Source organism: Rutilus rutilus, assembly GCF_951802725.1.
Source record: "Rutilus rutilus genome assembly, chromosome: 1".
Taxonomy (NCBI): domain Eukaryota; kingdom Metazoa; phylum Chordata; class Actinopteri; order Cypriniformes; family Leuciscidae; genus Rutilus; species Rutilus rutilus.
In genome coordinates this window covers 55,791,300-55,813,595 of record NC_140209.1, presented here as the reverse complement: position 1 = coordinate 55,813,595, position 22,296 = coordinate 55,791,300, and the positions used below count along the sequence as shown (strand labels likewise).

The 22,296-nt window shown below is 38.3% G+C and overlaps 1 protein-coding gene across 3 annotated transcripts; it reads right to left on the bottom strand.

The window, feature by feature from the left end:
• Window positions 1–480: 480 nt before the first annotated feature.
• On the bottom strand, window positions 481–21,048 carry epn3a (epsin 3a). Of its 3 annotated transcripts, XM_084391721.1 has the most exons (11): window positions 20,760–21,048; window positions 15,279–15,988; window positions 12,506–12,624; window positions 9,541–9,615; window positions 9,311–9,421; window positions 7,787–7,873; window positions 7,206–7,344; window positions 5,196–5,363; window positions 4,754–4,849; window positions 3,737–3,964; window positions 481–3,646 (listed from the first exon to the last, which is right to left on the bottom strand). In XM_084391721.1, exons 2-11 carry the CDS (start codon window positions 15,874–15,876, stop codon window positions 3,357–3,359), a joined length of 1,911 nt encoding a protein of 636 aa, XP_084247847.1. In that variant the 5' UTR covers window positions 15,877–15,988; window positions 20,760–21,048; the 3' UTR covers window positions 481–3,356. The 3 variants fall into 3 exon arrangements, with proteins under 3 accessions (XP_084247847.1, XP_084247848.1, XP_084247849.1); XM_084391722.1 differs by lacking the exon at window positions 4,754–4,849 and having other exon boundaries at window positions 20,760–21,031; XM_084391723.1 differs by lacking the exon at window positions 4,754–4,849 and having other exon boundaries at window positions 3,737–3,868; window positions 20,760–20,992.
• Window positions 21,049–22,296: the final 1,248 nt, after the last annotated feature.

The following is a 22,296-nucleotide window of genomic DNA, read 5'->3' as shown; positions in this document are numbered from 1 at the left end:
GTGATTTTAACTTAAACGCTGGGTCAAAGATTATTGGTCAAAGATGCCCGTCTACTGCATGTTTACATTGAAAAAAGATGGAAAAGTAGTGCAGTGGAATTCAAAAATGCATTCTGTGTGATGTATGTATATATATATATATAGTAGTCAACATGTGAAGTGGAACAAAAAAGTTAATCAAAGTTGTCCTAAGACAAGACAGGTATTGTTCAAAATTCATGTATAACTTTGATGAAAGGTTTTGATCCACTTCAAATGTTGACTACTGTATATTAAAGGCTATATGAGACATTTTGCTCACTCATTAATTTCCATCCTTCAATTTGTTATAGTTTTCTGAAAAGTGAAAAATAGAATAACTTATGAGTAGGTGTGTCCAAACATTTGACTAGTACCGTATACAGTTTGTGCAAGCAATGACAAGCCAGAGGTGGAGAGCATGATGAATGAACCATAAACAAACATAAACCACACATGCCATTCAGTTTCATCTCCATCCTTGTATTCGATGAGCAACATGTCATGTGCAAGTCTCACATTCTTACATTCGGTTAGTAAGTGGCATCAATTCATTCTGAACACCACAGTACATTCTCTTGCTGGAGGTCTATTCATTCAACAGTCAATGCCCCAATATTACAAAATCATTATACTTTTACATTTTGAGACTTAAATTATTGGCCCCAAAATCGTAGTCCCTTTTTCTTTTTCTGTCACACTGGTGAGAGTGAGCCATCAGGATGTGTTCAGTTCAGATACCAGTAAATTAAGACAGCATTGAAAGTCATCAGATACTCCAGACTGATAAGGAGACACTAAAGCAGAGCTAGAAATCAGAATATGATAGATAAAACTGTATAAGAGTCTTTGGACTTGTGCTTAGTTATGTACTGGGTTTTATGGAAGTGCGTTATCCTTTCCAAATCTATTATAATACTTAAAGTATGAGGTGTTTAAAGGAGATATTGATGCTGCAGGAGCTGGATTAATTATTCTCAACTCTTAAATTGTGTCATTTATTTGTCATTTCCTATAAAGCCAGCATCAATCTGTATTGCCATGTAATGCATAGTTGACATTCATACATATGATTATAAATTAAAGGCGTTCACACATACATGGGTTTAATGACTGGAGGTCGACGAGTGGCTGTATTGCTGGTTGTGATTGATGTTCTTGTTGCTGGATGCCCTAATGTTATTGGTCAAAATCTTTTGAAAATATGATGACAACTGGGACGTAGTGTCTGTAAACCATTTTCTACACAATTTTTCATTTGAACCTTATACTGTATGTCTGCAAAGACAGATGCAGAAAGGTAAAACTGCTCACAGTAAAGGCCGTGACACACCAAGCCAGCAGTCGGCTGGTCTTTGCAGTGTGTTCTGCACCGTTGAATCAAATTCAACATTGCATTAAATTGAGCTAAAAAAAAACGGTCTTCTGTAAAGCTGCAATTGAACGCGTTTCATAATTGATTAATTTTACATTAACTCTGTTATTTGCCTGTTTATTATAGTGAAGTTGCTTTGAAACAATCTGTAATAAGTGTGACTTGATTTGCGGGTGGAGCAAGTGATTGAGATAGATCTGATTGGCTGTTCAGCTTAGCGAACCAGTGCACAAGAAGAAAAATAAAAGTGACGAACTAAAACAAATGGCAAAGTAAAAAGGGCACACATAGAAGGCTGCGTTCCAAATGGGTTTAATTTACGTTCCAAAGGCCTCCGAATGGCACTCTGGAGTGAGAACAATCATGCCTGCCGTATTTCGCACTTTTCAAACCTTTTCATAGTTCCAAGAACTAATGGTGGAAGTACCCACTTTTTGGTGTGTTCGCACCGCAGGAACTGGGAACTATTTCTGGTTCTAGAAACGCCTTTTGTGGGGACTAAATTAGCTCCCATTTCAGAGTACGGTCTAACCCAGCACAATAGGAACTACCAGTGATGTAAGCGTACACTGATTGGCCGAACGCATGCGAAACACCGGCACCCGCCAGTTTATAGCCTGTATACTTACTCCACGAACATGGAAAACAGCGATAGATGGACCAGGCACTTCTCAAACTTTACGCTAAGGAGCAAATCCAACGCAACTTTAAGGGAACCAAGCGAAACACGATTATATATTTCTATTCGGCAAGCGACATTGGGCATCAATAACATGGCAAACGCTATAATACTTTTTCTTATACCGTTTACTCTCAATGTGTAACAGTTCTATCTAATAACGTGTAAGATAGGACTGTTAAACAGATCGTAAACTAATGAAGACGGAGAATGTCAGCACTGTACGCTCAGGCTTTGGCTAAGCCATTCAAAATAAAAGTCCCGCAAAACAACCAGAGCGGCAGGATGTTAGTGATGGTTTACGTGACATTCCTACTGGCAGTGCGAATGCAACCAGGAAAACGGCCCAAGGGGAACATTTAGTTCTCGTGGAAACACACTGGTGGCTCGTTCCTTTAACAGAGTTCCCAGAACTACACAGTGCGAAAGCCCCAAACGAAAGGGTCGTCCCAAACCGAAGTGCTCAAAACTTGCCACTTAAAAGGACCCTTTGGAATTAAAGATTTTGAAGGGTACAACTGATAAACACTTTGCTTCCATGATTATTTGCACAGGTGAGCAGCGTACACGATTGTGTGATGATGCCGCCTTCTTAATTGGCTCGGTGTTCAAAGGAATAGTTTTTTAGTTCCACTACACCCTTCATCCCTTCAAGGCTCTCACTCTGAAGGGTAAACCCTTTGAAGGAATTAGGGAATAGGGATGAGTTCTTCAGAATATTTTTTTACGATTTTTATATCTGCAGTCCTAGCTCTTCCAGTTTCCCTTTTTGAATTCAAATACAGACTACTGCCACCTGCTGGTGTGGAGAGTTATTTCCTCACACACAGAAGCAGAATGAATGTGCCAGTTGGCTGTAGCCTTTGTGTTGTGATCAAATGCAACTTTTTGGCCCAGATGCGACGCCACAGTTGGTTTTTGTTGCCACTAGTTCTTTGGTAAGGCCAAGACACACCAAACCGACATCAATCAATGACACTTAACTACAGTATCTCACAGGAGATGGATCCGCTCTCCGCATTGCATGACGACTCGTGCATAACATTGAACATTTCTCAATTTTGCCGCATTGAATTACCAACGGTTGCTGTTGTTGAACGTGAATGGGTTTTGTCACTGCAAACCACTGTATGTGTGAACGCCTCTTAAGAGTGACTGCATAGAGCAAAACCAGGAAGCTGTGAAAGAAGCAAAGACATTACAAAAAGTGTGTTCCAGTTTTAAGTCAAGTCGGTGGTTAAATTGTCATTTCAAAAGCTTGTTTGGATCTGCTCACACTGTCTTTCATAGGAACGGATTCTGACTGTGTTGGTCTGGATCTCCAAGCGTGGATGTGGTTGACAGGGGTAGCAGCGGTTGAGGCAGGTGTCCAGGGATCAGCGGCGGGACCTGCGCAGACTGTGTGAATGTACTGGGAAGGGAGCTGGGCTGGTTGCTGGCAGCCATGGGCAGAGAGGCATTAAATGGGAGGGATGTGGGTACAGGGGATGTGGAGCTGGGACGCATCTGATTAAGTGTGAGGCGGGGTTGTGGTTCGTGTTGGAATGGATTAGACGCCGATGGAGCACTCAGCCCTAGATGGGATAAAGTCCGAAATCAATTCAAATAATATGGATTTTGACACACGTGACAAGTAGTAGTTTGGTCTAGTGGTTCATTCTAACCTGATAAAAATGGGTTGAAGTTCTTGGAAGGAGGGTTGGAGGTTATCAGTGAATCCAAGTTGACGAGTGAAGCTCCGGTGGGACCCAGAAACGCCTCTGGAGTACTGCCGGTTTGAGCCTGTTTTGGTAGACCTTGGCCAAGGGAAGACATATCGAAAGTCTCAAGACTACCGTGGCCATTTACATTTGCCTGACCTCCATCCATAGCCTCATCAAAAAGATCGTCATCTATGCAAGTATAAATAAAAATAACAAAAATTGAGATTTATATATATATATATATATATATATATATATTATATGTGTGTGTGTGTGTGTGTGTGTGTGTGTGTGTGTGTGTGTACACTACCATTCACAAATTTGGGGTTGGTACGATTTCTTTCATGTTTTTGAAAGAAGCTTCTTATGTTCACCAAGGCTACATTTGTTTGATCAAAAATACAGTAATATTTTGAAAAATTATTACAATTTAAAATAAGTGTTTTCTATGTGAATACATGTAATTGTATGTAATATATTCCTGTGATCAAAGCTGGATTTTCCGTATCATTACTCCAGTTTTCAGTGTCCTACAGAAATCCTACAGAAATCATTGTAATATGATTTGATGCTCAAGAAACATTTCTGATTATCAATGTTAAAAACAGTTTTTTCAAATTTTTTCTAAATTCTTTGATGAATAGAAAGTTCAAAAGAACAGCATTTATTTGAGTACATCTTTTATAGCATTATAAATGTCTTTTATGTCATTTTTGATCAATTTAACGAATCCTAGCTGAATTAAAGCATTCATTTCTTTCAAAAAGCCCAAAATTTTGAAAGGTAGTGTAAATATGACAAATAACGTAAAATCAAACTATTCACAGACACACAAAAAAAAAGAAGAAAAAACAAATACAAAAATGGAATGAGCAAATGAAATGTATTATAATACAAAGTAGTAATTGTTAATATTAATAATATATTAATATATGAACAAAAAAAATAAGAATTCAGTTCAAGAAGAACAGTGATTGCCTGAGGGACTTCCTGCACGAGGCGATGGAGTTTTGAGAGGCCCAATAGATCCTTGTTTGTCAGAAACTGAGGGAGAAAAGGGATCCACTCCAGTTCCTAGAGAATTTAAAGACCCATGAAACACTGACTGGAGTTTTGTGACCTTTAGTTCACGTCTAACTCGAGGTCATCTCTATGCTACACATAAACATTGAGCAGTTACACACATTTCAAATTCACAGTCTTCCACTTCAGGGAAAACAAACCCAGATTATTGTGCACAGTAAAAACAGGAGCAATTATTAGAAAAGTAAAAAAATAAATAATTAATAGCATCTTCAGTTAGTATATTTAGTATATTTAGCAAGCATGTGTTCCAGCCATAGCTTGTATGTGTTATTTTATTTACTCAATGTATCACCATGTATTATTTGCGTAAGGTATGACGTGGTTAAGCGTGTACCATGTGCAGGCGAGATCCAGGTCTGATTGATGGACACAGGGCTTGAGGAGTTCTGGGGGGCGTCCCATGGGTCAGGATGTGTCTGTGGCCAAGGCTGGGAACGAACACTTAATGCCGGCGGTGCCATCCATGAGCTTCCATGGCCACGGGCTGCTAGGCCACTGGGCTCTGATTGAACACAATCCAAAAGGTGTGCGGTGTTCACATTATTAAGGCAGTATTGCTGGACGTTAACGTTCATTTTGCCTAAAGGTGCACCATGTAATTTTTTGATTTACATTTCATTGGGCGAACCAACAGTGGTCTTGGACAGATATAAGGGGAAATCAGTGGTTCTCAACCAGGGGGCCTCACTTCCAAAGGGGCCGCATGATGGCTTAAAATGATTTAAAATAAGACAAAACAAGCTTTACGATAAGCTAGAACAGACAAGAATCAAGATGTAAGCTGAAATCATGTTTCGTATTTTAATTTGTTCCTTTAACAACTGCTGTTTTTATTTAAGAACAAGAGTTCTCATCATCCTGAACAACTTGGATATACTATATGAGGGAATTTTAGAAGTGTGATAAAATATTATGTTTTTCATTATTATTATTGAGTAACGCCAATTCTAATTGCTATTCACAGGCGTATTTGTCACCCATGAATCAATTTATATACATTTTTGTCAAGCTCTATAATGTTATTGAATAGAAATTGCTATTTGGAAGTAATATATATATATATATATATATATATATATATATATATATATATATATATATATATATATATATTTTTTTTTTTTTTTTTTTTTACTGTAAACACAAACTAGTGAAAGTTATGTAAATTAATTGGTAATGAAAAGTATAAACCATGAAAAACATTCAGGTAATGGAATTATGTTTTTTTTTTATTATTTATAATATTAATTAATTATTTTAATATATTAATCACCAGTTTTATTTTAGTATCATTAAGATACTAGACTAGTTTTTATTAATATGTTAAATTAGTTTTTATTTGTATATTTTCTTTCATTTTAGTTTTATTTAAAGTTTTAAAAATTTTGTTGCAGAGTTCTTGTTCCTTTTTATTTCAGTTTTAGTTAATTTAGTAGCCTACTTCAAATTAAGTAAAGTTATAAATAAATAAATAAAATAAATAAAAATGAGAAATGTTGCCCTGGCAACTAGTAAAAATAATAACAATAATAATAATAATAATAATAATAATAAAAAAAAAAAAAAAAAAAAAAAAAAAAAGATATTATAATATATATATAATTTTATTTCAGCTAATGTTTCTTTTACTTCTAACAATGAAAATGTTTTTATAATAACCCTGACTGCCACTTCTAGTTTCTGTACACAGAAAGTCTGAAAATGAGCAGCTTTGTCATTCTAACATAAGTATCAGAAATATCTTCCTTGGAGTCCTTGGAGTCAAAAAGATGCAGCAAACATTTTTGGTTACCACTGTCACGGAGTAACGCCTATTCTAATCGCTATTCACAGGCATATTTGTCAGCCATGACTCATTTATTTCGCAACCTGAAAGAGTCCATCTGCACCAAATACGAGTAAAAACAGGCTATGGTGAGTAAATAAATCCTTACTCCAGTTGGGCGGCAATTTTTTTGCATTATCTTGCTTGATTTGCGAGTGTGTGGGCAACTAAGGTCAAATCAATCTCCCTATAATTTTCCTATTTCCTGACACATATAATACATATTGCTCTGTCAAGAATTTTTTTTTTAAATTCCACTGAAAATATAATAAATGCAAAATACAATTTCGTACTGTTAGGAAACATTTATGGTCAAAACATTTTCTTGAACTAACAGCCATTGGCTCATGTGGCTAAAACATAATTTTGACAATGTGATCTCAACATGGGCACTCACACCTTACATAGAATAAACACACCTTATTATTTAAACATATCTGTCAAAAAATACTGGGTGTGCCTTTACTGTGTAAGAGTTTAAATAGCTGAGATACAGTTATATTCAATCACAGATCTTACCCAGACTATCCCAGGGGTCGGACCTCAGAGGACCAGCCTGGGCTAAACCGCTATGGCCTCCGGATGAATCCCAAAGTTTGGCAGCAGAGGGCACATCAGGAGCTGGAGCAAAAATATCTGCAAGATCCAACATGGCAGACTGCCAAAGGAAAGGACAGAAAAGCACTTTCAGCACATTCAGAATGAGTTTTTAGGTCAATACGGTATGTTTCTATACACAAGCCAAGCGTTCACAAAAAGCCTGCAATGGGGACATCTAAATGCAGTACAGTACCTCGAAGTTTCTAAAAGCCCGAAGAACAATAAGGCCGACCCTAAAATTTCCATCTCTCCAGTAAGTGTGCCAAAATTGCTTGACCACTAATACATAATCCTTCCTACAATTACAACAATACCCACACCTGACTGTACCCGTTTGTGTCAATGTATATTTTGTAACTTTGACTTCTTGTTTACAGAAGGAATGATTCGTCATAGTAACTCTAGATTTGAATCTGTTTATCTCTTCCAAATAAATGCATCACAGGAGTCATTTAGAAGAGCTTCTAAACAGCCAACAGGTTAAAAGAGTTGTCTCATACTCCTCCAGCTTTGGCCTCCATTTCTCGTTTGCTCTCCTCGAGTGCTTTCTGGAGCAACGACTCGTCTCCCTGGCGACTTCGCTGCTCCTAGCAAACAACAGACACAGAAGACAGCCTTAAGAGCACAACTTTACAGAGAAAGTCTACAAAAGACATGTATGCACAGTCATCCTATCATACTTTTTCCTAGAGATGCATAAATCGTTTTTAAGTTGTATTTTGGCCGATCTCTATTCCGGACTTGCGCACAAACTGTATTGCAATTATTTCCCAAAATGTGATTTGTGTTGAAATATAATGAAGTCTGTAAACAGGACGTTAACGCAGGCCAGAGACGGGACTGGTTGAAGACGGACGCAAAGAGGAGAACAGATACGTGCCAGCAGAAAAAAATCCTGAACCAGACACAACAAGCTCACTCTTCGCGTTGATGCTTGAAATATACAAAGAAAAATACAGTCAAAACAAAAGTTATTTATATTTTTTTATATATTGCTGCTGTGAGCATGTAAGACGTGCTGCTGCTGTACAATATAGCAAACATGAATTGGAGCTGGGGAAGGTGAAGGGTTTCTGAAAGCACACTGCAACTGCTGACCAAGAATTTGAGGGCTGAGTATACAAGTATACAGCGAGCTCATTGGCTACTGATACAGCAGGAACCAATCAGCTGTGCCCAATAGAGAATGATGTGATTGCAAGCTAATTTAATTAAAGACCAATCAGCCTGCGCCATTTAGAGTTTCATGACAGAACTTTGTATTCTTTTTAGCTACAATATGTAATTTTTTTCGCCGCAAGGAGTCACTAACCTATAATAACAAAGGCGTAGATTGATGACGCGTAAGCGGAATTATGGAACTTGTCGTCATGCTGATGGATCTAATTATGTTTATGGATGAGTGAATCCATTGATGTTTTTAACATGAATGAGGTATGAAGCAGGGCACGATTGCTAATAAGAGACAGATATCAGCGCCACATGCGAGTCCCGTGGATATAAAGGAATAAGGACATTTAATTCTACCGAGCTACCCACAAGTCGCCATGGTTACTATGGCAGTACGAGCGGAAACCAGGGATAACGCGGATATCACGTCATTGACAGGTGACAATGACCAGGGACGAGCCATTATTTCAAATTGGAATTTCTCTGAAATTAAAAATCTTTGGGAACTTTTGGGATATTGTAAGTACACAACTGCAGGACATATATCACACTGTGCAAGTGATTTTTGGATATTGTACCTTTAAGTATGTTTTTTTATGTGTATATGCTTTTTACTGGGGTTTAACGATTTAAAAAAGCTCAGTAAATAACTAAGCTCAATTAATAACTATTGGTGCTTTTCCAAGATGATATTAACATACTTAGAATTAGGGGTAGAAGTTTAAAAACATTTTCAATGTCACGTCTACCCCATGTCGGTCTTCCAACGGCTGAATTAGTTTTAGATGTGGGAAACTATTTCTTGTAAAGTTTAATATACAATAACTTATGCAACCCGTGCTCCAGATGCCTACCTGCTGATGTTCCTCTTTACTGAGACTCAGAGCCAGCTGAAGTTGAGCCTCTTCATCCATGTCCATGGCAACAGCAGCAACAGGAGGAGGAGGAGGAGGAAGAGGAACTGGCTAGAGATTTACAATCAGACAATATACAAGCAGCGTCACTTTACATGCGCGTTACTGAAACTACAGTGCAACTAATGAATGAAGGACAGGTGTAGCTGTGACTCCTGGTAATGCTGTACCTTCTGCGTCTCCTTACTGAGACTTATTGCGATCTGAAGCTGTGTCTGTTCATCAATATCCACAACAGGAGCGGGCTGGAGGAGAAGAGGATTGGGGTTAGTGAAGAGCAAATCAGAGTGCAATGACTCCTTCAAAATGATCAAGAAGCAGAATTTCATAGAATTTTTTTTTTTTACATAAAATGCAATAATGCAAATGAAAAAAATCTACATACATATAATATAAAATATAAATATCAAACACTATTAAAGTCAAGTAAACAATCTGTCATATAAGAACAAATAATTCAACTACAAGCAATAGCACAAATAAACACAACAGAACAAACATGCAAATTAAATAAGGTGCTTTTTCAGGTTTTACAAATGTACTTATAACAAATAAAGGACACTTTAATATCTCTAATCAAACATGTAATCAGTCCCAAACAAGCATATACTTAAAGTGTACCAAGTATACTTGAAGTTGTTCCAATTTAGCACTTAATGCACTTAAAATTATGTTTTACTACAAATTAATTACAACTAAAATATACTTAGTACAAAATTAGTTGTTCCAAAATAGCACACCTCAAGTTAACTAATCATTAACACACTTGAAGTATCCTGATAATTAGTGTGGCTGCAAATATACTTAACATGTTTTTTTTTTTTGTTTTTTTTAAAGGATTGTGGTATGTGTTTTTTCCCTATAAATTAATAGATTGCAAAGTTTCTTGGGGGAATGCACCATGTCCCTTTAGGGTCTCCGTACTTACACACTTATGGATGTTTACAATTTTAAAAACACAATAAGTTCATCTTTTAAATTTGATTTGTATGTATGTACACTACTGTTCATAAATCAGTATGCTTTTTTTTTTTAAAGAAATGAATACTTTTATTCAGCAAGGATGAATTAAATCGATCAAAAGTGTCAGTAAAGACATTATAATGTTACAAAATATTTATATTTCAAATAAATGCTGTTCTTTTAAACTTTCTATGAACAAAGAATCCTGAAGATAAAAACAATGTGTCACAGTTTCCACAAAAATATGAAGCAGCACAACTGTTTTCAACATGGATAATAATCAGAAATGTTTCTTGAAGATCAAATCATCATACTGTATTAGAATGATTTCTGAAGGATCATCAGACATTGAAGATGATGCAAATAAATGCAGTTTTGGTGAGCATAAGAGACTCATTAGAGACATTAAAAAATCTTCTAGACCCCAAACTTCTGAATGGTAGTGTTTTAAAAACACTAAGCTGATGGGTCTTTGACTGAAGTATTTGCTACTTAGCAGCTCCACTCAGCCTGATTTATGAGCATTGGATCAATGCTACAGTCTAGCAACACATTGAGAGTCATAGTAGCTTCACTTAGACCTGCATTATCAGTGAGTGTGAATGCTAATGTGCTCTCCTCACACACTGACAACACTGTCAGATCACGACTGAGCTCTTTCTGGACAATGCTGATGGGAGACCGCAACATGTCGCTCTCACCTTCAGTGCACTCCAGAAACTAACCATTAGCCCACATGCTAACTGGAAATGTGGTGCTGTACTAAAGCCTCCAGGCAAATAATGAGTTGCAACAAACTTCTAATTGAAGACAAATTACCTCCATGAAGGCCATTTTAATACACTAAAACACATGTCTCAGATTAGATGATAGTTTCATACAGCCTCTCCCCCATGAAAGTGCTGCACTTCTTTTCTGTGATGACATATTTCCTATTGATACTGTTCAACCTTGTTTGTTGCATAGTCAATAGCCAATTTAATTTAGATTTTCTATTTAGGTCTATGTACGTGATACAAGAAAAAAACCCTGATTTTATACGAACTAACCTTAAAAAATTCTGTTTTTATTAGTAATGAAAAAAGATTTGAATATGCCTGTAAGTGCAAGATCATCAATATATTTTGTTCGTTACGATGTTACGATTTACTAATGTTAAAAGACACTTTAATTTTCTGGTTGGTCAGATGGCTCAGTCTGTTGTGATTGGTCTACTCTCTACTCTGCTCTGATTGGTCAGATGGCTCAGGTCAGATGGTCCAGTCTGTTGTGATTGGTCTACTCTGCTCTGATTGGTCAGATGGCTCAGGTCAGATGGTCCAGTCTGTTGTGATTGGTCTACTCTGCTCTGATTGGTCAGATGGCTCAGTCTTTTGTGATTGGTCTACTCTGCTCTGATTGGTCAGATGGCTCAGGTCAGATGGTCCAGTCTGTGATTGGTCTACTCTGCTCTGATTGGTCAGATGGCTCAGGTCAGATGGCCCAGTCTGTTGTGATTGGTCTATTCTGCTCTGATTGGTCAGATGGCTCAGTCTTTTGTGATTGGTCTACTCTGCTGTGATTGGTCAGATGGCTCAGGTCAGATGGTCCAGTCTGTGATTGGTCTACTCTGCTCTGATTGGTCAGATGGCTCAGGTCAGATGGTCCAGTCTGTTGTGATTGGTCTACTCTGCTCTGATTGGTCAGATGGCTCAGGTCAGATGGTCCAGTCTGTTGTGATTGGTCTACTCTGCTTTGATTGGTCAGATGACCCAGTCTGTTGTGATTGGTCTACTCTGCTCTGATTGGTCAGATGGCTCAGTCTTTTGTGATTGGTCTACTCTGCTGTGATTGGTCAGATGGCTCAGGTCAGATGGTCCAGTCTGTGATTGGTCTACTCTGCTCTGATTGGTCAGATGGCTCAGGTCAGATGGCCCAGTCTGTTGTGATTGGTCTATTCTGCTCTGATTGGTCAGATGGTCCAGTCTGTTGTGATTGGTCTACTCTGCTCTGATTGGTCAGATGGCTCAGTCTGTTGTGATTGGTCTACTCTGCTCTGATTGGTCAGATGGTCCAGTCTGTTGTAATTGGTCTACTCTGCTCTGACTGGTCAGATGACCCAGTGTGTGTGTGTGTGTGTGTGTGTGTGTGTGTGTGTGTGTGTGTGTGTGTGTGTGTGTGTGTAAACCTCACCTTCTCACTCTCCTCTCGGCTCATGGCCAAGGCCAGCTGCAGCTGAAGTTCCTCCTCCCCGCTCGTCTGCGGCCGGGCCCGTTCCAGATCTGGGGCCAGATGAGGCGAGGAAGAGGAGGCTGGGAGGAAGAAAAGAGAAAATGCCTCATTCAACCTCTTGGTTTGGAAGAGAAAGGACTGGCACCACCACTGAATGTTAAACAAGCACCCAAATCACTGTTGTTCCATGCCCGGGCTGGAATCGCTTTCCTGTGCCTGTTTAACTCTGCTGTCGAAACAATGGGGTGTCTGTGTGGGGCAGGAGAAGAGGGACGAGGCGATGGGTCTTACATTATAATAACCCCCCATACAGGTTTTATCTGGCGTTTCACCCATCTGTGGCATGTCATTCTAATGCATCACTAATTATTTGTATTAGTCTTAGTAGTGGTATATGTATAATGATTCATATTATTTCACTGTTGTACATGACAACATATGCTGATGCTACTTTAATGTCTCTACATTAACCCTTACATAATTGTTGTTTTATTTTCTGCACTGTGAATTATTTGCTCATCTGAATTGTTTGAAAGAGTCAGTGTGCCCGCAGAGAAAACATCCCAGGACCAGAAGAGGCGAAAGAACTGGAAACTGGCATTGAGGTTTTCCAGTTGCGATCACTTCCACTACAGTGCTTCTGAATGGCGGCGTCTGGCCTGGAATGCACTGGTGAAGAGATACGGATACCTCAACATTACCATGGACACCTCTGTGGCCCAAATCGCAACCTTTTACATCATCTACTCAGGATCATGACCATCTGACCCTGTAAACACCAAACAGTGTCCACGGAAACACAGGGAAATTTCTGTACTTTCCCAAAATACCTGGCGTCGTGACAAACATGTTGGTCTATTGTCAGTAAAAGTGAAACCGCATTGCACCTTATGTCATACCCAAAGGCTTGATTACAGTGGATTAAACATTATAAAATAGTTCCTTGTGGAGACTGAATACGTGGTCGATCGTGCCATATGAGAGAGGGCCTGAAGTCTAGAAAAAAATGTGACTATAAAATTATATTAAATTTAGAATGGTCAGTCAATTACAAATTTTAATCAAATCAACTAGGCCTACATGATGAGCTGATTAACTCACATTAGAAAGTAATCTTTTAAATAGTTTAAATAGATTTTTCTCCCTAAATTGTCATGCTTATACATCAGCAAAGAAAGCTGTTTGACAGTTTCAGCTGATCTAGTAGTGCTGTAGAGACACATTCCCCAGATGCATATTCTGGAGTTACAGCTCCATAAATATGTGAGGAATTCAATGAGTCAGAAAATACAACAGAATATGTTTCCTGTTTCTCTGTAAACATGCAGGAGAAGGACATCTTTGATCACCGCAATGCGTTTTCAAGAGTTTTGACATGCAGCGCAACTCATCAATGTCAGTTTCAGAACAGTGGGCCAAACAAAAGAAGCCAGGTGGCATTTTATGTCCAACAGGTGAAAGATACAGTTTGAAAAGACATAGGCTAAGGGTGAGTAAAAGACAGGACTGCCATTTTTTGGGACGAATTATCACTACCATTGCTGTTTACGACAAAAATCAACCTGAAGCCTCCAAAAACTAGTGAGTAAATGAATGAATATGGGAAGAATGTAGATGCGTATCAGGTCCACAGTTACACATGCATCATGTGATGAAGTCTATATGGAGTCATCCACACTTTCATGAGGCACTTCAAATTAAAACTATAGAAATCACACGCTCACAAAAATGAGGAAGTAGAACTTCCAAAAGAAAGAAGCATGTCTGATTTGGGTTAAAAGCACAAGGCCGTGTATGATATACATCTCTATGTAAACAGTGTGTGCACATTTCTTCCCAATATTGACATAGATTAATCATTGGTTAAGTTACCTTCAGTAGGTGATTGATTTTCAAATCCCTAGACAAAGCAGGAACTGTTCATTCCAGTGAAATCAATTGAAAAACAAATGTGTCACTAAGACTTTTGTACTTTCAGAGCACAAATAAGATATTTTTCATGAAACCTGAGATATTTATGCCCCTCCATTGAAAGTCCATTACACCAAAACTTTGAAGCTTAAAAAGAATTGAGCGTCCCAAAAACACTGGATTGCCTTTGACGTCATCTAACACTCACTTAAAGTTGAAAACACTTGTAACAGTAGTAATAACACTACTAGTACAAGTAATTACAACACTGTTAAGATGAATATTCATCGTTAATATAGGGCCCTAAGAAATCGATTGAATTTTTTCCCCGAATTCCGTTAAAACTTTTTCTGGATTCCATTTGTTTTCCGTTTTAATTTTTTTGTACTTCATTTTAATGGTTAAATTGGTCCCGTTGCCCAGCAACATCATTTAAAAAGTTGTCCCATGTATCATCACCTTTCCAGTCTCGGCCATACAGTGTTTGAGTGTCTAAGTAGACATTTTTTGTAAGCAGCCAATGAAGACCAGAGACTGCCATTATGCAAATGTTTTACAAACCTACGTAGGTTTGTGCAGGAATTAAGACAGTAAATCACTGACGACTCGTTTCAGGCACATCAGAATCAGTTCTTTCTTTTGGAAGACAATAACAATAAAAATGCAGACCTTCGTATTCAGAAACAGCTGTATTACAAACTACATGAAAAGACAAACATAACCTAATATTCAACTGTCTCCAGGACTTTTTAGAAACAAAGTGACGCCCCATGAGTGTGTGACTCTGCATTCATGAACAGTATGAAGTTACAGTCATACTCACAGTTGAAGGAGGAAGGTGAGCCTCTCGGCCTGCTATGCTCCTCAACATACACTGCTTCCATGCTGGGTTGACTGGTGGTGCGTCCTGGGTAGGGAGGCGGTAAAGATCCATAACCAATGGCACCGGTGTTTCCCGCCACACGCTCACGGGTCTTGATTGACTGTGATCGCTCCTGCTTTAGCTTCTCCTCGTCCTTGAGCAGAGCCACCAGCTGCTTGGACTTTTCCCGGACGCTCATTCCCTGGTCCTGCCCGTCCCGGTCAATGTACTGGAAATCCCGCAAAGTCTGGATGGCGTAGATGTTCTCCTTGCACTGCTGGGCCACTCGATCTGATCCGGACTTGATCAGATAGTCCAACAGAGTGAGGGCCTTGTACACGTGCCGCCAGTTCTTGCCATGGTCGTTAAGCCTCTTCCAGATAATGCCCATGACCTCGGTGAGCGCCACCACGTTGAACGTCAGGTCTGCGATTTCCATCAAGAGCGAGGTTGGAGGACCCCACGGATCATTGGACGTCGCCTCCCTGACCTTAATCTCTGCGTCCGTGTAGTTGTTCACAATGTTCTTCATCTGACGCCGTAAAGAAGAGGTCGTCATGATGACTTTGGGTGTGGGGGTGATGACGATGGATGCACTTTTGTTTATAATGAGTATGGTGTTCGCCACAAAGACGAAATGTTCAGCAAACTCCTGCTACAGCTTTGTTATCCTGAAGAAAAGAGAGGTGAAAATAAGGTTTTATATTTCATACAAGAAACATGCCTCATCTCAATGAAACATACTTTAGATGAGATTCCCTGGATTTTTTTGGAAAAATACCTAACTGATATTTCAATGGATTCAGTAGCTTTTTTGGCAATACCTACCCTTGTGTTGTGAAAAAAGTAGATTTTAGCAAACTTATTACAGAAAAAAAAACACTTCAGGACAAAAAAAGTTCAGGAGGAGCACGTTCAGATAATCTACCCAATCAGCCAGAGGTCTATATACCCCAGTTCCTATCCCAGCCAGGAATTGTAGGGGATTTTGTACTCTAGGTTCAGGTTGCATGCCAAATAGGCTACACATAGGCCTACTCTTTACTCTATTCGATTACATGTAAGTGTAAACTCGTGGAAGAATGTACTTAAGTGTGAAGTGAACTGAATGCAATGTTTTCAGACATTTAATTGCATGTTATTTACAATTAAATTAAAGTGTATTATAGTTTAAATGTATATTAAATGCAAATCTGAACCTTAGAGTGCTTTTAGACCCACTTCAGTATAGGACTTTATTATATATCTAGATTTGAAGTGCATTACAAGTCCACATTCAGTACAATTAATCACACTTTTTCACAAGGGTACCGTTTGACAGCTGACAAGTTCTTTTGATATGGAATCAAAAGAACACAAATCATCTGCATCCAACATGTCTTCAAAGAAATGAGCACCAGCTGAGGAAAGCGGACTTGAAAGAAACATCCTGAAAAATCGTTTACACAAAAACTCAAATAATCCCGGCTATTTGTGCCAATAATCTTGGGTATCAAAGATGTGGCATTCAGTCAAAACAGCTGAAGTGTGTTGTGTCTCCACCACTATCTGTTTATTTCAGTGCCCAGCGGATGCCGGTGTGGGGTGAGTCCTACCAAAGACTACAGAATAACACAAGCCACGTCACTCGTATTGTTTTGAATGGGGAAAAATGCAACGCTTAAAGGGATAGTTCACCCAAAAATGAAAATTAGCCCATGTTTTACTCACCCTGAAGCCATCCTAGGTGTATATGACATTCTTCTTTCAGACGAATACAATCGGAGTTATATTAAAAAATGTCCTGGCTCTTCCAAGCTTGATAATGGCAGTGAATGGCTGTATGTCATTTGGAAGTACATTATTAAAGCGCATCTATTCATGATCAAAGTGCTCGACACGGATCTGCGGGGGTTAATAAAGGCCTTCTGAAGTGAAGCGATGTGTTCGTGTAAGAAAAATATCCATATTTAAAACTTCATTGACTAAAATAACTAGCCTCCGGCAGACAGACGTATGCATCGATTTACGCCAAGTGTAACCCTTGAACTTGACGCACAACGTAATGACGAACACGGTTGCCCAGTCCTGTTTGCTTGAACCACGAGAGGCGTCAATTGCAGGTTTGGAGAATTTTATGTTTCCCCAGTCAAAGAGATGGGAGCTGCACTTGCATGCCCCGAGAGGCGTTTCAAAGATGGCCGCCATGAAATGACTTGTCTTAAAGGGACTTTGGTCTTACTACCTGTCTGTCCCGAAGAAGACAGAGGAGTCTGTTTGAAAAACTGCTTGATGCCAAAAGGTTTTTCACAGTGACGCCATATAGAAGAACCATTTTGGTTCCCCAAAGAACCCTTCAGTGAACAGTTTTTCTTAGTGTGAACTGTGAAGAACATTTTAATAATCTAAAGAACCTTTTTCCACTATAAAGAATCTTTTGTTGAATGGAAAGATTCCATGGACGTTAAAGATTCTTCATGGAACCATTGATTCTAATAAAGAACCTTTATTTTTAAGAGTGTAAAGTTGCAGGGGGAAAAAAATGGCTGCAGAACTTTTGACACCCAACTTCACTGGTAAATCTAGCTTAGAACCAGCACAACTTGAAATTCACATTATAGGCCTACATCAGTGTTAAAGCCACGTGGACTTACATCACAACACATGACCTGAGATAACGTCAGCTATGTCACTTCAAATGAGAAAGAGAAAAATGTGAACACGTCTGTAACCACGAACAAACTATAACTAAAATCTAAAAGTGCTATTTGGAACATCCTCCTGGTCACTGACACATTTAATCAAACACAAACCTAACCCAAAAATGTACAAACAACACATCCCAAGTCAACCAAACGTGCTGCAGGACTTACTAAATGTATTTAACAAGAGGAAAATGACATGCTTTCATTTGAAAAACAAAGACTTGCAAACCATTCCTATTGTACAAGAATCAATGGGTCTTGTTCATGAAAAAAATAATTAGAATGTGTGAAATGGTCTTCAAAACATTCTTCTTCTTCTAAAAAAAAAAATTATATATTGAAAATATAGGCTATATCTTTTTTTTCTTTTCTTTTTTTGTATTTAGAAGAATGTTTTTAAGACCATTTCACACATTCTAATTCTTTTTTTCATGAATATATATGAAGGTTTTCGGTCAGACAATGGTTGAACAATTTACACACTAATTCTGCTGGTGTTTCATGAGTGAGGGCCATAAAAAAAAAATGTTATGGATTTTTGAACAGATACTGTTGGTGTAATGGCCAGTCTACCATTTTTGTGCTTTCGTTTGTAGTCTTAAGAAAAGCAAATAATGGTATTATCTTGAAAATACACAATATCCACAGTGTTGATAAACTATAAGAAAAAAAAAACATCATGAGCTTATATAATTTTAAAAGCATACTGTTAGGGATTAAACTCTAGCACCTGGTTTCACAGACAGGGCTTAAGACTAGTCCTAGACTAAAATGTAAGTCTGAGCTGTTTCCACTGAAATAAACTTGCACTGACTGATCTTAAAAATATATCAGTGCCTTTTTAGTTTTAAGATGCACATCGGTAATGTTTTTTTTCTAAGCATGTTTATAAAAATTACTTAAATGTCCTAATTGATCTATGGTCTAATCCTGGTTTAGTCTAAGCCCTGTCTGTGAAACCGGGCCTCAGTGTGTTTAATCGTATATAAAGTCATTATCTGGCAATAGGAAATCCATTACTCACTGATGGAAAAAAACAACACAGCTTCAGTTACACTCTAATGAAAGTCTGTCGAGACAAACTCAAATGTTAGATTGACAAAGCCTTGCTTGAAAGCTTAAAGGGATAGCCTAGTTTATCCAACAATTATAAGTCTCTCATAATTTGCTCACCCTCATGTCGGTGCAAAACAAAAGAAGATATGGTGAAAAATGTCACTGGGTCTAGTCTTAATTTTGTGATCATAGAAGAATCTTGATCTTTTATTAGACTGGAAATATTACTGCTTGATTACACGTAATTGCAGAAGTCTACACTGTAGTTGGAATGGCAAAGCCATAGAGTCACTGTTAGTTTCCTCTGAAAAATTATTAATAACTTTATATAAACACAAGTCCACACCCTGAATAAAAAAGACACACGCACACATCAAAGCCATATGCATCATACAGCAATGAGAACCTGATCTCATATATTTAGTGCACGGGCCATGACCTTGACGTGGCGGTGACACATTCAGCTCTCGCTGAACTGGCTTTAGACGACAATCAATAACAGCAGTTTGCTTAACATCACATTTCTGCTGAGAGTCTGTTGGATCACACAGCGCTGCGCTAAGAGGGAGGAATTTCAAAAACAAGCCCTGCTGGCACATGGGCACAATACACAATGAGTTACCTCATGAATCTGTCTCTGCAAGCCTTTCTCTTAAAATCAGGTCTGCATATCCAACCCGTCAGGGGGTTAATGAAGGCTAGTACAAAAATGGGGCGTTGAACAAAATGCTGTCATTTTTGACCACTTTTACTATGTGATATTATATGGGCATATTTATAAAAGAAATATACCTACATTTTCATACATTTATTTACACACACACATACAAATATATATAGGCCTTTATGAATTATGTAACTATGATGAACTATGAACTATATTCATTTGAAAAGGTTTGTGATTTGACATCACACTTTCAGGAATATCTCGTTTTTATCACTTGATATAGGGTGATATGTAGGGTTTACCAGTTACCAAGGTTTTTTATTGTATGGCCTATGTGTTGTTGTTGTTGTTGTTGTTGTTTAAGTTTGTAGATAGCCTAGCCTATATAAGCATTGATTTTGATCATAATTTTAATGCATACTGTATTAAAATGTAGACTGAAAGGGCACAAACAAAGAAATAATCTTTAAATGAAACTAATAATCTTAAAATGAAAAGGATGCTGCCTGTAACCTACAGAATTTCCACATGAAAAGTTGTACTATGCTTTTGTCTAAATGTAAAATAGTGTAGCGTACATTCACGTTATATATTTCAGATAAATCATATGGCAATAGCTGGCCTTATTAACCAAATGTTTTCTTATTAGTCCACTTCACAAGATACAGATCAACTTTCAATCAGTGGGGAGAACCAGCTCTCCCACATTTCATTTCCCTCTCATAGTTTTAATATTGAGAAGGTAAATCAGACCCTTAAACCCATTCAAATGCTTTTCAATGTTGTGGGACAAGAATAAAGAGCCCCTTTCGCAACGTTCGCATCTTCATAATGCGGTATTGCGGCAGGAGAGAGGGAGAGAGAGAGAGAGAGAGAGAGAGAGAGAGAGAGAGAGAGAGATGGTGAATTGTTGAAAGGCGGCATAATGCATTTGGTTGCGTGACTCAGCTGGAATAATAGAGTAAGATTTGGAAATCTTATTTTGACTCGCGAGTGACAAAATCGTAGTCATCTGAACGTCCTTTGTGTCCTTACCTCTCATTGCTTGACATAAAAGTCCCAACTGTGGGATCCTAGCGGTAGTTGTCCTCCCCTCGACATCTCCGCATATTTCCAGTGTTGCTAGTTTCTGGAATCTGGTTCAAAAACACCAGACGGTCCACTCAGTCAAGCGCCTCAAAGTTTTGCCTCTGTGTTTGTGTTGTTTCGCTTTGTGGAGGAGGCCTTATCCGGTTAGGAGTTGTTGGTACATATCCCGAAAAAGTCCCGGGCGCCAACCTCGCTGGCAACAGAGCCCCCCCCTTGTTAAAGGCTAGTAAAGTGAACCGAGGGAAGAGGCTGATGGAGGGAGAGAGGGAGGGAGGACTGCACAGTCAGAGTCAGAGTCGGTCTTTAACCCGTTCTGCTCTGAAACGAGACACAGACACGAACCTGACAGACCAGATATGCAGCTCTGCCTGGGCTGGGAATGTGCTCTTAAAATGGAAAATGGCACTTTCCACTAATAGACACTTTTCACCATAGACTGTAAAAAAAATAGGCTTTTCACAGACGGTGATGACGCGATTTAACGGTCATCAGCATCGTAAATGCTGAGAAGGTGTTTTTTATTATTATTATTATTTTATTATTATGTTTATAAATATATATATATATATATATATATATATATATATATATATATAAAATTATTATTATTATTATTATTTTATTTTTTAAATGTAGGCTACACTATAGCTAGCCTACTTCGTATTATTAGCTATATATATGTATTCTCTCATTCATAGCTATAGAAGTTTACCCAACTATGACGACTTCCGCTTCTTGGAAACCTGGAAATGTGAAAAGCAAGGGGGGGTTAAGGGTTAAGGGGTTAATGTGTATAAAATAGCTACTTTTCATATTAGCTTCATTTTATAATAGTTCTAATAGTTTATCTAAAATATCTAATAGGTCTCAAAACAAGCATGTGATTTGTGGCTGTATTTCGTTAGCAAAAAAAAACACCATTCTGGGAATGTGAAATTGTCTAATGTGCTCTATTGGAAATGATGGGATGGGGTGGGGTGGGGTGGGGTGGGGGTGGGGGGGGGGGGGGGGGGGGGATGGGGTTGTTAAATTACTTATGACTCTTCCCACAAACCTACCTACCATTTATGTTCATTATTTATTCATTATTTTCTAGAGAGGGGTAGGGTGTGATTGCTCTGTAGAAAAGTGTTTCCTCTTATGTCTTCTGTACCCCTGCAGCCCCATCAGAAACACTCATCGATATCAAACTGCAATGTGCAATCTAAAGTAGCATTATAATTGACAGGCTATTATTACAGTCATCAAGAAAATGATACTGTGCGTGCACTATATACTGCACATATATTAGGCCTATGCTATTTTATTTTTTAATTAAATACAAAGAATTGAAAACTAAACTAATCCATTTTAAATCATTGTGTGAGTGTGTGTGTGTGTGTGTGTGTGTGTGTGTGTGTGTGTGTGTGTGTGTGTGTGTGCGTGTGCATTTAATGGGTTTAATGAAGGAAAACAAAACTCTTTCCAAGTGCATACTTGGTTG

Excerpts from the sequence above, each read along its gene's own strand:
- epn3a (XM_084391721.1), bottom strand. The coding sequence starts at position 15,876 with ATGACGACCTCTTCTTTACGGCGTCAGATGAAGAACATTGTGAACAAC. Across the intron at positions 7,345-7,786 it reads TGGAGGCCAAAGCTGGAGGA|TCTGCCATGTTGGATCTTGC; the intron begins GTATGAGACAAC and ends TTCCTTTGGCAG. Across the intron at positions 3,647-3,736 it reads CTTCAACCCATTTTTATCAG|GGCTGAGTGCTCCATCGGCG; the intron begins GTTAGAATGAAC and ends TATCCCATCTAG.